Source organism: Diadema setosum, chromosome 18 (assembly GCF_964275005.1).
Source record: "Diadema setosum chromosome 18, eeDiaSeto1, whole genome shotgun sequence".
Lineage (NCBI taxonomy): Eukaryota > Metazoa > Echinodermata > Echinoidea > Diadematoida > Diadematidae > Diadema > Diadema setosum.
In genome coordinates this window covers 33,355,006-33,368,746 of record NC_092702.1, presented here as the reverse complement: position 1 = coordinate 33,368,746, position 13,741 = coordinate 33,355,006, and the positions used below count along the sequence as shown (strand labels likewise).

Sequence of the window (13,741 nt, the reverse complement as noted above, 5' to 3'; positions counted from 1 at the left end):
GGGATATGAATTTTACTGCGTATCAAGAATAAGAAATACTGCATGAACTATTAGTCATCTGCAGTCACACTTCAAATAATCTTTTTTTTTCAACCATTTAGGCCTCACATCATGAAAAGAATAAACCAGCACCATGCCCCACCACCTAGACTTGTTGTACCGTACAACTGTATGCATCACGTATAGCATGTGTGCTAGTCGCAGAGTTCAATCACATACCCTGACCAAGCTGTGAAAGCATGTGTTGATTACGTCACATAGATACAGTGTATGTACCCTTATTACAGTCCAATTGTTAATGATGCTATTTTCCTGCCCAAAAGCAGAGTCACCTGTCTGTAGTGTGTCAGCACGGTGCAACAAACCCGCTTGCCTGCTAACCCGCAACATTAAAACTCACTGCCAGCCTGGTTAAATAAATGGGCCCTTAGCCTGTTTGTAAGGGGCCCCCTGAACAACTGAACTGGCCGTTCAAGTGGGAAATATCTCCCGTAATGCCTTGCGCACACATGCACAGTGTCCAACGGCAATCTTCATTCAGCAAATCAGGGAAGTAAATAGTGCTGACTTGTTGTACTAGAGATTGATGCCAAGGTTAGACATAGTTTGTGTGTTTTTCGATGAAACTCTATTAAAAGAGGGAAGGAAATGGCATCAAAACTCTGTAATTTTAACACAATGCAAGTGTGAAGTTCCTCAGTACCAGAGTCTAGAGCCCACATGAAAGCACTTGAAGCTTGTCTAAAGGATTTCAGGGAACTCTCCAGTTTCATCTTCTGCATTTTGTTGGACCGATGTGTAAGAAGATCGCTGATTGGAAGGAGAGCTGCAGAGTATAGATACCTGGCTGTGTTCATTCACACATGGCTCAGCTGCAAGCATCCCCCTCTCACCCCTACCCCCATGAATGAAACCCTGGAAACTTGGATATTACCTGGAAGCAGAGACTGCAAAGGGAAGCCAAGTATGAAACAGCTGCGACACGATAAACCCCAAATCAAATATGAGAAATGATCAATTCCAAAGCATGCATTTATTTTTTTTTTACTACTTAACTATAGATGTAACTTTGAAAAAAATGGAAGGAAAAACAGGAGAGGATCATTATGTTTCATAAATCTTGAAGGCCAAATTTCCTACTGCATATCCATACAAACAAAATTTTATGAGTACCTTTATGACACATGTGTATTCTTAGCAATCATAGAGAGTGCATGACTTCATTAGGGACAGGGGTCCAGAAAGGAAAAATATGTACAATTTGACGTAATGCATTTGATGCAAAGTTTGCATATATCTAAAGCACAATGATTCCAAAGAAAAAAAAAAGTTATATCAAATCTCAATTAAGAGATGCAAGACTACCTGACAGAAGGACGCACGGACAACCCAATGACTCTTGAATCTTCCAGGGCGTAGGCATTATTATAAAAGCATTTATTCCTGCAGTAGAAGACTCAAGTTTTTGCATAATTTTGCAATTTGGTCCAGATATTTGAATTTATAAAATGGGTTCAAGAATGTAGCCAATTGGCAGCGCTGAAAGGAGTCACGTGTGCTTGTATTGATTTCTCACTAACATCCGGATCCATGGCCGACGTCACAATGTTTGCACTAGCAGTGCGCACTCAATCAGTTGTTACAAGTGCGTCACTATACGCGCTGTCAATCCTGTAAACAACTTCTAGTTTGGGCTGCCGGCCGGCCTTTCTTGTGTGCATAACATGTGTGGCGTACGTATACTCTATACGTACAGTACTTATATGTGCGGGATTTCCGAGTGCGACGTGTTTGGAACGAACATCTTCAGACATCTTGATCCACAAAGGTACGTGAAAAATGTTGTTAAGTTTTCGACCCATGTTATAAAACAAATGATGCACAGGATTATTTTGTGGCGTTAGTGGAGACGCAGCTCACTCTCGGGTATTTACAATGTAGTGCAACATGCACTCGGCTTCGCCTCGTGCATGTTTCACAATTGTAAATACCCTTGAGTGCGCTACGCCTACACTAATGCACTCTATCCTGTGCATCATTTGTATAATAATGCCATGGAGGGCGTGGCAGGCTAACACAACAGTTTCAGTTTGGGTTGGGTGGGGTTGGGTCAGGGCCATTCCAAGCATTTTTTTCACTGCCAGTAATCAGTCATTTGGTGCAGCAACAAAGGGACGTAAACGAGCATGACATAAAAAAAAAAAAGTCAGCATACCACGATAGTATGATTTTGAGATACAAAGCTGCCATTAATGGCACTGCATACAAATAAGAAAAATAATCATTTGAGAGGGAGCCTTCTCATTCAAGTTTCATGGCAAACATTGTGGCAAGCCTCCAGAAGAAGAATGGAGGAACACATGCGAGATAACTGGGCAAACTGCACAGAACTTCATAAGCTTGAATATAAAACAGCACACTCTTCAGACTAATCATCACCTATGGCCAATCATCTATATAGGAGATGGCGATTGACCTAATCTTCAAGAGTAACCTTTGAGCAAGGGTCCCATTCAATTATTAAACCTCAGATCCAAGGGTTGTGATGACCCCATTACTTTAGGACAGCACCACATTGAAATACACACAGTAAGACATGCAGCATTAGTGATAAACCCAATACTGTGCCATGTAATGTACCGTACTGCACGCACATGTACTGTACAGCTGTATTATGTTCTGGAGATTGACCCGAAAGCTGGGGGGAATAGGGTTCCATGAGATGTCACACTAACTTTCAAGTTTGGCGTGTCCACATGACTCCAAACTACAAGTGGGGACCCCTGCAGCTCGTGGATAGAGCATACCAGGCAAACCATGAGAAACCTTGACAAATCTTGAAAGATTGCAAACTTAAAGTTAGTCTGTATGGAGCTAAAGCACAATCTCTATGTTGAAACAATAGCACTCATGCTCAAAGTGTACAAGCAAATCTTGAGCATATGGAAATATGATCACAGGCCTCGAATTTCATCAAATTTGGGTCAAGGCCACTTTTTTGGAGGGGGAACAAACCCACTCAAAGGGGCACAAACGAGTAATGAAATCTTGTGGCTGTGAAAGGTTTGATTTATGAAAGGGGTATTTCAGCCATGCAGCTTTGTATGGCTCTTCCCCCTAATTGTTCGAGAGGTACATAATTATAAACTGTGTATCTTTCTCTACCAAGATAACTTCGAAGAAACCTGAAATACACTGCAGTACACTCCAATGGCCCTTCATCTGGTCACCAATGATCAATAAATAAAACTCAACAGTGATTTCTAAAGACATGATAAATGAAAATGAAATTTGAAACCTGGAGGTCTAGAAGGTGTTGACTTTCCCCAAATCACGTCCCTTCTCTTTCACCGTCACAGATCGCTGAACAAAATACAGACAGTAAACTGCAGTGATGGATACAATGCATTCGTGGCAGGGGCAAACAATATCATGGCTTTTGTTGCTAGGTCACACATGACATCACACAATCACCATCATTTCATACATGACTTTGCCAATGGCTATATTTGCCAAAGGAGTTGCCAGAGATTTCTTGCTCACTATTTCCACGTATGGAGAAGTAAGAATGCTTGGCCCGTGTCATGGGTAAAGTAACGCTCAGTTCTCGTGAGGCTTCAATCAATTTGTTTTACAGGTCAATAGTTTTCTCAGCACCAGGTTGTATGGCTTCCCCTTTGCTGAGAATGTACACAATTAAAAAGCAACGAATAAACAGAAAGAAAGAAAACAACAACGAAAAAGATCTTTGATCATCAAAGTGTCTTTTGAGTTGGCTCAAAGATTCTAGAGCAACTACAAGGAAAGACGCATTAAAATCAAACAAATGTTGAAGAACCCCATCATACCTTCAGACAAACTGGTTGATACCAGTTCCACTGTTTTGCTGACATGGTGGTACAGCTAAATTGTCATTTAAGTAAATAATCCCACTCTCATTTGTTGTTAGACTCTGAGATTAGTATGATTGAATTGCACAGATGGTCCAGCAAACGCAATGCAAACCAACAAAATACATCAATCTTTTCATATCCATATCACTGAAGTAAGCTGGTCCATGTAAAAAAAAAAAAAAAAAAAAAAAACACACAAAAAAAAAACAGATAACATACCAGAATACACTACATTTTTACAGCGTTGGCTAAAATAAAATCATGTCGTATTATGTCTCTCTTTTACTGCACAAATGATAGGAAAAACAAATATCAACCTTATCATATCCATACCATTACCAATGGCTGCATTAAGCTCATGCCTAAATCACAGATAAAGGAAATCAGAATGAAATATTGCTTTTATAATATCTGTGCATAAGAGCCATTTGAGGCTTCAATTCAAATTATGCACTTTATCAGAAGTACATTTAAGACCTTGTTTATGTAGATTTCTCAAAGTCAGTAAACAAAATTGCACCAAAATCACAGAATATATTTGATAGATCTGTTCTCGTCCCTCAGAACAGACTCACTCTTAACAAGAGTTTGCGGCATACACTGCCTGCACAATCTGAAACTGAAATTAACCGTATAACATACCGTATGTGATGTCTCGTTCATGTACGCTGTATATTGATGAATCAAACATCGTCATAGTTGATATATTATTTACCTTTTGTACACAATATGTTACTAAAATTCTATGAAATTACTCAAAGCAAGAAAAAATGCTCAAGATTCTCACAGAATAACAAGTTCAGTGATCAATGCAGAATTTTGTAGCTATCGCCATGAAACAAATTTATCAATGGTGCTGAGCGGGTTAAACCATGATTAAGTCAAGTCAAAGTGCTATGTATCAAACTGCAATAACCTGCTTGCTGAGTTGGTAAAAGAAACAAACACAATGAAATTCAAGAAACTTTGAGGACACATTTACTGACAGTTGAGATGGAATAAATTTTTACATGTTTATTTGAACATTCCATCTATAGGCTTTTCGAGAGCATCTCAAAGTCATTGTGTCGTGGGGGTTCCATCTTTGGTAGGTTAGAGAAAGCATCTTGGCAATAATGTTATTAAGTTTGGGACAGGCATTTGTGCACTGGCAAAAACAAAACAAAAACAGCAAACATATCACAGATTTATTAACACATGCTTATCTTCTTTCTTTTCTGTTTTTCTTTAATGGAGGGAGAGGTGATGCCTCTGCTTCTTGTATCATACTATTCAAAAAGATAATACCATATTTTTAAAAGAGAGAGAGAGAGAATAAGAAAAAAAAGACTCATCAGAACTTCAAATGGGCGTAATGCACTCACTGAACAGGAATAGAATACATTGTAATGCTACCACTAGTACACTCTACTGGCCATATTCAGTACATCAGCTTTAACCCTAAAGGGGCCGGGCTTTTTTGGCTATGCTCAAACCGGGGGGGGGATGGATTCCGCCCCCCCCCCCCCCCCCCCCCGAGATCTCGACCATTGGTGGTGCGATCGCAATGAAATTTTGCATGCGTGAGACCCGCGTCATAATCTACAAGATTGTGTCATAAAATTTATTGAAACAATCAATTTCTAATTTTAATTAATTATTTATGCAAATTAAGCTCAAGATCATATTTTAGCCTAATTAAAAGCATTGAGAGTCTAATTTTTGATCTGTAAATCTGTTTTAGCATATTCAACAATTGTACATCACAAAAACTTCCATAACTCATTTCAATTCTTATGTATTTTATTGTTTTCAGAATTTCTTATGTATTTCTGTGTTTTTCAACTTTTGTTTTTTTCTTTGTTTTTTCATTAGAAATTGTCACTGACCACTTTTCTACCATAATTAGCACAAAACCAATCAATGAAAGTGATTAATTGTCAAAATAATCAGGTTTTTATGACTTTCATGACAGAGCACTGTTTTCCATAGGAAATGTACACAAAATCACAAAATTTTGCCCGTTTTGGGGTGACATTCCGTTACAAAAATGGGCGTGGCTTCGCAAAAGTATGCGCAGACGTCGCAAATTTGGTCTCAAAAGTTGTGCGAGACTTGAACAAACAAAGTCAAGAAGCCTCGCGACGAGGCCTTCTCACGTTACAGAATTATGGCGCGAAACGTCGAGGGGGAGGGGGCGGATTCCGCCCCCCCCCCCCCCCCAGCCCTTTTAGGGTTAAGAGTGAGTTCATCAGCATGCCATCGATATGGGGTCATATGGGGTCACTGATCTACGGTATTCCACCCACTCATGTTTGGCTCGTAACGTTGGCAGCAAAAGGCGCTTTGATCTCCTCAGGAAAGCACTTTATCACAGCCACACACTTCCTAACCCACTAAAAAAAAAAACTGGTCTTTCATCTAAAAATTGTGCACACAGGCATCTACCACACACTCCTCTCACCAGTCATATTTTCTCAGTCCTATCTCCCTTTCCTGAAAAAAAAAAAAGACAAATCAAAACAAAATAGACAAGAAAAATCTTATGAACAGGGATGGTATGATGGACTGTCTATTAAAAACAAATGCATTATACGCAGAGGTTTCCAAACAAAATTCATTTTGTTATTTCTTACTGGCCTGTCAAAACATACCCATCCTGTGTCACCAAGAAAACCTGGACACTATGCTGTCACAGAAACCTGGACACAGCATTGGAGGTCACTTTTCTCACAGTTACACTGGGCAATGCAACGCATGTCAAGCGTCACTGCCAAGGTATATGGTTGTGTTCACACTCAGCAAATATTCTCAAAATCAAGCATCTAGTTTGGTGTTTACAGTGTAGGTAATGCATTTATGGGAAAACTCCCCAGAGCCTCTCAAAACTCAGAAGTTCAGGAAAATTGGTCCTTCAGAGAATTTCTCTCTTTGCTGGCAATCTTTCTACACGCCCCCTTTTTTACATTTGCAGGAGTGACAACATTCACCTACTAAAATTAAGATGGTTCAAAAAAAAAATCTCCTTTAACCCATTGAGGACGAGTCCCGAGTATACTCGGGCAAAGCTCTATGGGAAATGCATGTTGTAGCAAAATCAGCCCGCCTTCAATGGGTTAAAATAACTTCCTTAAGATAAGATTTGCACTGTGAATACAGCTCATGATGCAGTACTGTGCACTACAGTCCTACTTTTCCATGCACAATGAAAGATTTATATTTTGAGGTTCCTGTCGCCCTTACGATGGCCTTGTCATAATTCTGATATGCTTCCTTTTTGCCATAATGCAGGAAGTTTCTAATACAGTATAATGTCCTTGACTACGCTGGTACAGTGTACTGAGAAATGAATCAAAATGGACAGACAAACAGATATCTGTAATATATCATCTAATCTAAGATTGTAAATCTTAGAATGGATAATCCATTTCAATTCTTATAGATGCTAGAAAGACATAATGAGTGACATCAACTACTCGAGAGATTATTCATCCAAATATGCATGGGGTGCTGTTCGTTATTCCAAAGGTTCGTTATTCCAAAGGTTTGTTATTCCGAAGGTTTGTTAAACACACAAATTCCCGAATTTCTTCCGTCGAGTAAGTATAAGTAGAGGTTCGTTAATCCAAAAATGAAAAAGGGTTCGTTACTCCGAACATTTGTGGTGTTATTCCTAAGGTTCATTAATCCGAAGGATCGTTAATCCAAAAATTAAATAGGGTTCGCTATTCCGAGGGCTCTTTTATACGAAAATGAAATAGGGTTCATTGATCCGAAATGAAATAGGGTCTGTAACTAACGTTCGGAGTAGCTTTGTTTCATTTTTGGATTAACGAACCTTCGGAATAACGAACCTTATTTAATTTTCGGATTTATGAACCTTCAGAATTAACAAACCTTATCACATTTTCAGATTAACGAACCTTCGGAATAACGAATCTTCGGAATAACGAACCTTCGGACCAAAGAACCTTTGAAATAATGAACCTTCGGAATAACGAACTGTAACCATATGCACGACTAGCAATGAGAATGGCTTACTTGGTTTATAGCAGTCAGTGAGTCATTCACTTGGCTAAATGTCAAATCTATTCTTTGTACTCTGAAATTGTTTTGGGCATCGATGCAAAGTTCCACTGTTTTGCTGACATGGTGGTACAGCTAAATGTCATTTAAGTAAATAATCCCACTCTCATTTGTTGTTAGACTCTGAGATTAGTATGATTGAATTGCACAGATGGTCCAGCAAACGCAATGCAAACCAACAAAATACATCAATCTTTTCATATCCATATCACTGAAGTAAGCTGGTCCATGTAAAAAAAAAAAAAAAAAAAAAAAAACCACACAAAAAAAAAAACAGATAACATACCAGAATACACTACATTTTTACAGCGTTGGCTAAAATAAAATCATGTCGTATTATGTCTCTTTTACTGCACAAATGATAGGAAAAACAAATATCAACCTTATCATATCAATACCATTACCAATGGCTGCATAAGCTCATGCCTAAATCACAGATAAAGGAAATCAGAATGAAATATTGCTTTATAATATCTGTGCATAAGAGCATTTGAGCTTCAATTCAAATTATGCACTTTATCAGAAGTACATTTAAGACCTTGTTTATGTAGATTTCTCAAAGTCAGTAAACAAAATTGCACCAAAATCACAGAATATATTTGATAGATCTGTTCTCGTCCCTCAGAACAGACTCACTCTTAACAAGAGTTTGCGGCATACACTGCCTGCACAATCTGAAACTGAAATTAACCGTATAACATACCGTATGTGATGTCTCGTTCATGTACGCTGTATATTGATGAATCAAACATCGTCATAGTTGATATATTATTTACCTTTTGTACACAATATGTTACTAAAATTCTATGAAATTACTCAAAGCAAGAAAAAATGCTCAAGATTCTCACAGAATAACAAGTTCAGTGATCAATGCAGAATTTTGTAGCTATCGCCATGAAACGTGATCGATGTCATTAAGTTGTCCGCTAAAAGTGCCGCATCTCGCCACCCAGCGTCCCCATTCACAAAGCATGTTAAAAGATGTGTGCTGAGGTAAAATACATATTACAGTCCTGTGCATACATTTTTGTTCAGTGCTTAAATATAAACCCTTTTACGCCTGGTGACGGCTTCAGGGCCCCTGGCGATGTGTGGGCACCTCTAGATAGATCTACTGGGTAATAAATGGGACTCAATGCAGAAGCTGCCAAAAATAAATTTGTGCAAGTGTCCTGTGGCATCCAGCACAGACAGCATGCAAGCCACGCAATAAAATGCAGTGTACAGAAATCTCCACCTGTGCGTGCACAAGCTCACTCTGAAAATACCACAGCTTGCATGGCTTGAGAATAGTAATTTGGAATAGACAGTCTATAAGAATGCACAAGATGTCAGACTTCAGCTCATGGTGCTGATTCGTGCGTGGAAAGGTGAGAGCCACGGAAAAAAAAAAGCATGTAAAATTTAAATTCGGATCAGGGCGATAGGTGCGGCAGTCCTGCATTGAGTGAACCCACTGGCACCCTAGGCAGAAAGATCCATCTGTCTGGAGGAGTCTTTTATTTTTTTTTATGTCATCGGCTCTCAGGATTCCGTGAAGCCAGACGCAGTCTCCGCGGAACATATCCCCAGCTACCAGACACAGATCGATCTCTCGCCGTCTCGGTCAACTGGCGCCCGTGTTTCGATGGGTTGCTACACATCGGTTGATTAAAACTTGATTTAGACCTTTGTCAAAAAGTGCAGACAGATCTTTTTTTTTTCTTTTCATCACGGAGAGTGGAAATGTGTGTGTAGACACTCATCGTGTGTACAGTGTAGTTGCAACAATTTTATGTCAGAATCAGATGTGAGATGGATGAGAAGTAAACTGGGCCCAGGGGCCTCATCATGAGCACCCCGGCCCAGCCATGGCCTATGCTCACGAGGCGGAGCGGAGGGATCCTTATGAGCAGGAGCACCCCTCATTAAATCAGGGGCCCATTTCATGAAACTTGTCATCAGTGACAAATTGTCACACAGTTGTAGATGTGACAAGATACTGAAATCCTTGCATCTGATTGGCTGAAAGCAAATTTGTCATAGAATGTAGCAGTTGTCACTGATGACAAGTTTTATGAAACGGGCCCCCGGCCTCATGAGCGGGTTTCCCAAACTGAGCTAACTAACGTTAGAGACATCGTACAGTCACACAACAGCTAGAAACCAACCACTGCTCACCACTGTCTAGAACCTAACATTTAACGTTACAGCCTAGCTAGGGTAGACCAAGGTAAGGAGGTAGACCATCTACCTCCTTGGGTAGACTAGCCTGACCAGACCGCTGTGCGAAGCTTTGCGACAGCGGCTGCATGTACCATGGGTAGACTAGACCACTGCGTACCCCACTACTGCACTACCAGTACCAGTGCAGTAGAAGTAACGTGCAGAGCTACCAAGTCTCACGCATTCTGCGTGAGACTCAAGCATTTAGGGTCTGTCTCACAATCTCACGCATGGCACCTATTTTTCTCACGCATCTGGTGAAGTCTGCAATTTGGGCCAAAAATAAGGAGCATAGCTCAAAGGATTAGAGTGATAGTTGCAATTTAAGGTATATTTCCCTTCTGCCTTTCAAAATTAGTAAAAAATAGTCACTTAAGTATGCACCCGATCGCGTCATTAAGAGCTAATAATTAAAAAAAGCTCCTTATCATGGGAGGGGGACACCCTCCTCGTTCGCGTGAGCATGCGCGCAAGCTCCGAGACGCCGAGTCATAAAAATCTCACGCATAAAAGTTTTTTGAACTTGGCATCTCTGAACGTGTTAGAGCCAAAGTACTAGTACCGGTAACGTTACTTAGTAGGGACAAGCATGGTATTACCGGATGCATGGCATTACCGGACACGCACATTTTTGCGTACTATGAATGACATTCTGTACGCGCGAGACTTCATAGATTAGCCTCACAGAACTTTTTGTGGACCGAAATCGCAAAAACGCCACATAAAAATGTAAAAACACAAAAAAATTCACATTTTACCTCAAATTTATAGTTGAGTGACCCGCACCTCGAGATAGCTAATATTTATACATGTTTGAATCACATTTCGCGACTGAAATTCTATGAAATCCCACTCACATACAGGAAAAATGCTGAAGATTCCAACAGAACCAAAAGTTCACTGATCAATATTGGAAATTTGTAGCTATCGTCCTCAAACGCGAACGATGCGGAATATTTGTGCGCTAAGGGGCCCGCAACTCATCACCCGCGCGTGCAGCTCCCATAGACAAAGCATGTAAACTAGAAGTACAGTCTAACCAGTTGTCGATTTTTTCACAAGGTTTTATTCTGTGAACTGGTCGAAATGTTCAAGACAGACATTTTACCGTAAAATACAAAATTTTAGCCTCATTTGCCAATTTTTTCTTTGTCATCCGCTCAGTGATAATGTGTACGATGATTTGTGGGATAAACTGTGATTCTTGTGCAAGGATTAGGTGCGAAAGATGTCGATTATTTCATTGCGAAAATCGTGTCCGGTAATACAATGCGATTTTGCACCGCGCAAAAAGACAACTTTTGTAACACTAGAGGGTTATGTTTGAAGCATATTTTCTAAAAACTGGAGTGAACAATGACAATTGACATCAGTTGGCTGAATTCATAATTTCCAGGAGTCTGTGAATAAGTGATGTTATTTTTAGCCCAAATTTCATCCTCTGAGTATGGAATTCAAAGCCACGAAAGAAAGCGTCCGGTAGGCCTAATTGGATGTGCCACCCTACCATCACATCATCGTGATCATGGTTGAGGGGTCTAGATATCGCGCACGTAAATTTGAAATGCTCTTATAATAGAAGTTATTCTATAATCGTACCTGAATTTCTCAATGAATATCACGAAAAAGCAGAAAAATCATCTCCCAGAATCTCCTGATGATACGATGACGGAGTAGTGCGCTGTCGCCGTTTGTATGTCGGACTTTCTTTTATGCGTTCAATTTCTCGGGGTATGTAAAGATCGCGCAGCTGCCCTCTGTAGTTTCATGCGTGAAAGTGTCTGCCCCTCTGCGGCTGTAACGTGCTCCGGCTTTCGTAGAATATTTTTTCACTTGATATTAAATTTGTCCCTGTTATAAGCAACAGCAGTTTTACCTAACTTGTGTATATTATTGTTATTATTATTATTATATGTGTTATTATTATTATCATTATTATTATTATTATTGTTATTATTATTATCATCATTATTACTATTATCACCACCACCATCATCGATCATCATAATCATCATCATCATTATCATTTTCATTATTATTATTATCACTTCCACCACCATCATCATTTTATCATTCTTATTATCATTATTTCTATCATTGATATTTTCATAATCGTTAATGATTTTCATTTATAAAGTTTTCTTACAATATTTCTAATCACTTTAACCAATAATATACACGTAATATAAAATGGAAAAAAGTAAAATATGAACATATACTTTGTGTGTGTGTGTGTGTGTGTGTGTGTGTGTGTGTGTGTGTTTGTGTGTGTGCTTACCCATTCGTCACCCTCTCATTTTCGTCACCCATTTCTCACTCTCACCTAATTTGTTTTCTTCATATTATGGCCCTCCCAGCTGTCACAAATATATCACAAGTTAGCGCAAGAAATCACAAGCAAATTCAAATTGAAATCACACTTCAACTTCGATAGACTGAAATATTTATTCCTTTGTAATATTATAATCGTTGTGTTAAAATTTGACTTAAAACAACATTTATTAACAGTATTTCAGCGTAGCTGGCAGCATACATTGTTCTTGTGTATGATGACGTCACGTGGTAAACGATCGATCGAACAAATTACGAATTCTATCGACTACGAACGAGACAAGCGAGACGACACGTCTAGGCTACAACATCCTTAGAACAGATTTTAAGGGAAGGTAGGTTTGCACAAGGTAAAAAATTGGAAATTTAGTGGAAAATTCGTTGGAAATCAAAATTTCTTACCTGCTTCCTTCTCATGTTGAGCGGTAAGTCAGGTATGTTTATTCCATGGGCGTATCGGCAAATTTTGCGCTTAGTCCTACGCGTAATATCGCTTGCTATACGCAGTTACGCTATGCGCGATCATTAGGTCCCTGCGCGAGATCTAGTACCCTTACTATACCAGTCTCTTACTTAGTACTATAGACCTCTATTAAATGGCACGTTATAGATTCTGGTAACTGTTAGATCTAACGTATTAACTGTTATTATAGGCAAATAGGCCTACGTTAGTTAGACTGTTTCTATAACGTTAGATCTAACGTTACTAACAAATGTTAAAGATTGATCAATCCAATCACAATGCACAATAATACTAGTTAGCGTCTAGAAAAGGTTAGAATCTGTAGTAGGTTCTATAGGCCTAACACACACTAGATCTAAACGCCTTTTTTGCACACGAGGCATCGGATCAGTTTTCTATCAGTGTCTAGACCTATGTAGAAACTAACATGTTTACCGGTACTACCGCGTACCGCCGTACCACCGGTAGACATGGTGGTAGACCGATCATCACGATCATCACCTCGCAATTGAGTCGCATGTTCTAACCGTTAATCTGTGGTTTAACCGTTAATGCATTTAAGTTCGCTTTGGTCACTGGAGTGAAGCAAGATCGAAATCTGCAGCATATTTCAAGTTAAGTGGCCTACACAAAGAATACATACATCATGAGGGTCTTTGACGTCGAATTGTGTAGCTGAAGCGTCTAATAGACGTTTCTCTTGGGCGGCCCCCGACCCTGGCATCCTCTCGCATTCTCCGGTTACTACACGTTTAGCGACGATGGAACCCACGGCCTAGATACC

The 13,741-nt window shown here is 39.5% G+C and overlaps 1 protein-coding gene across 1 annotated transcript in view; it reads right to left on the bottom strand.

Moving 5' to 3' along the window:
- Positions 1-13,741, bottom strand: part of LOC140241337 (bifunctional UDP-N-acetylglucosamine 2-epimerase/N-acetylmannosamine kinase-like) — a 46,830-nt gene extending 33,089 nt beyond the window's left edge. The window contains exon 1 of the mRNA XM_072321066.1: positions 13,601-13,741. Coding sequence (XP_072177167.1) covers positions 13,601-13,681 — 81 coding nt within the window. The 5' untranslated portion in view covers positions 13,682-13,741. The remainder of the gene's footprint in view (positions 1-13,600) is intronic.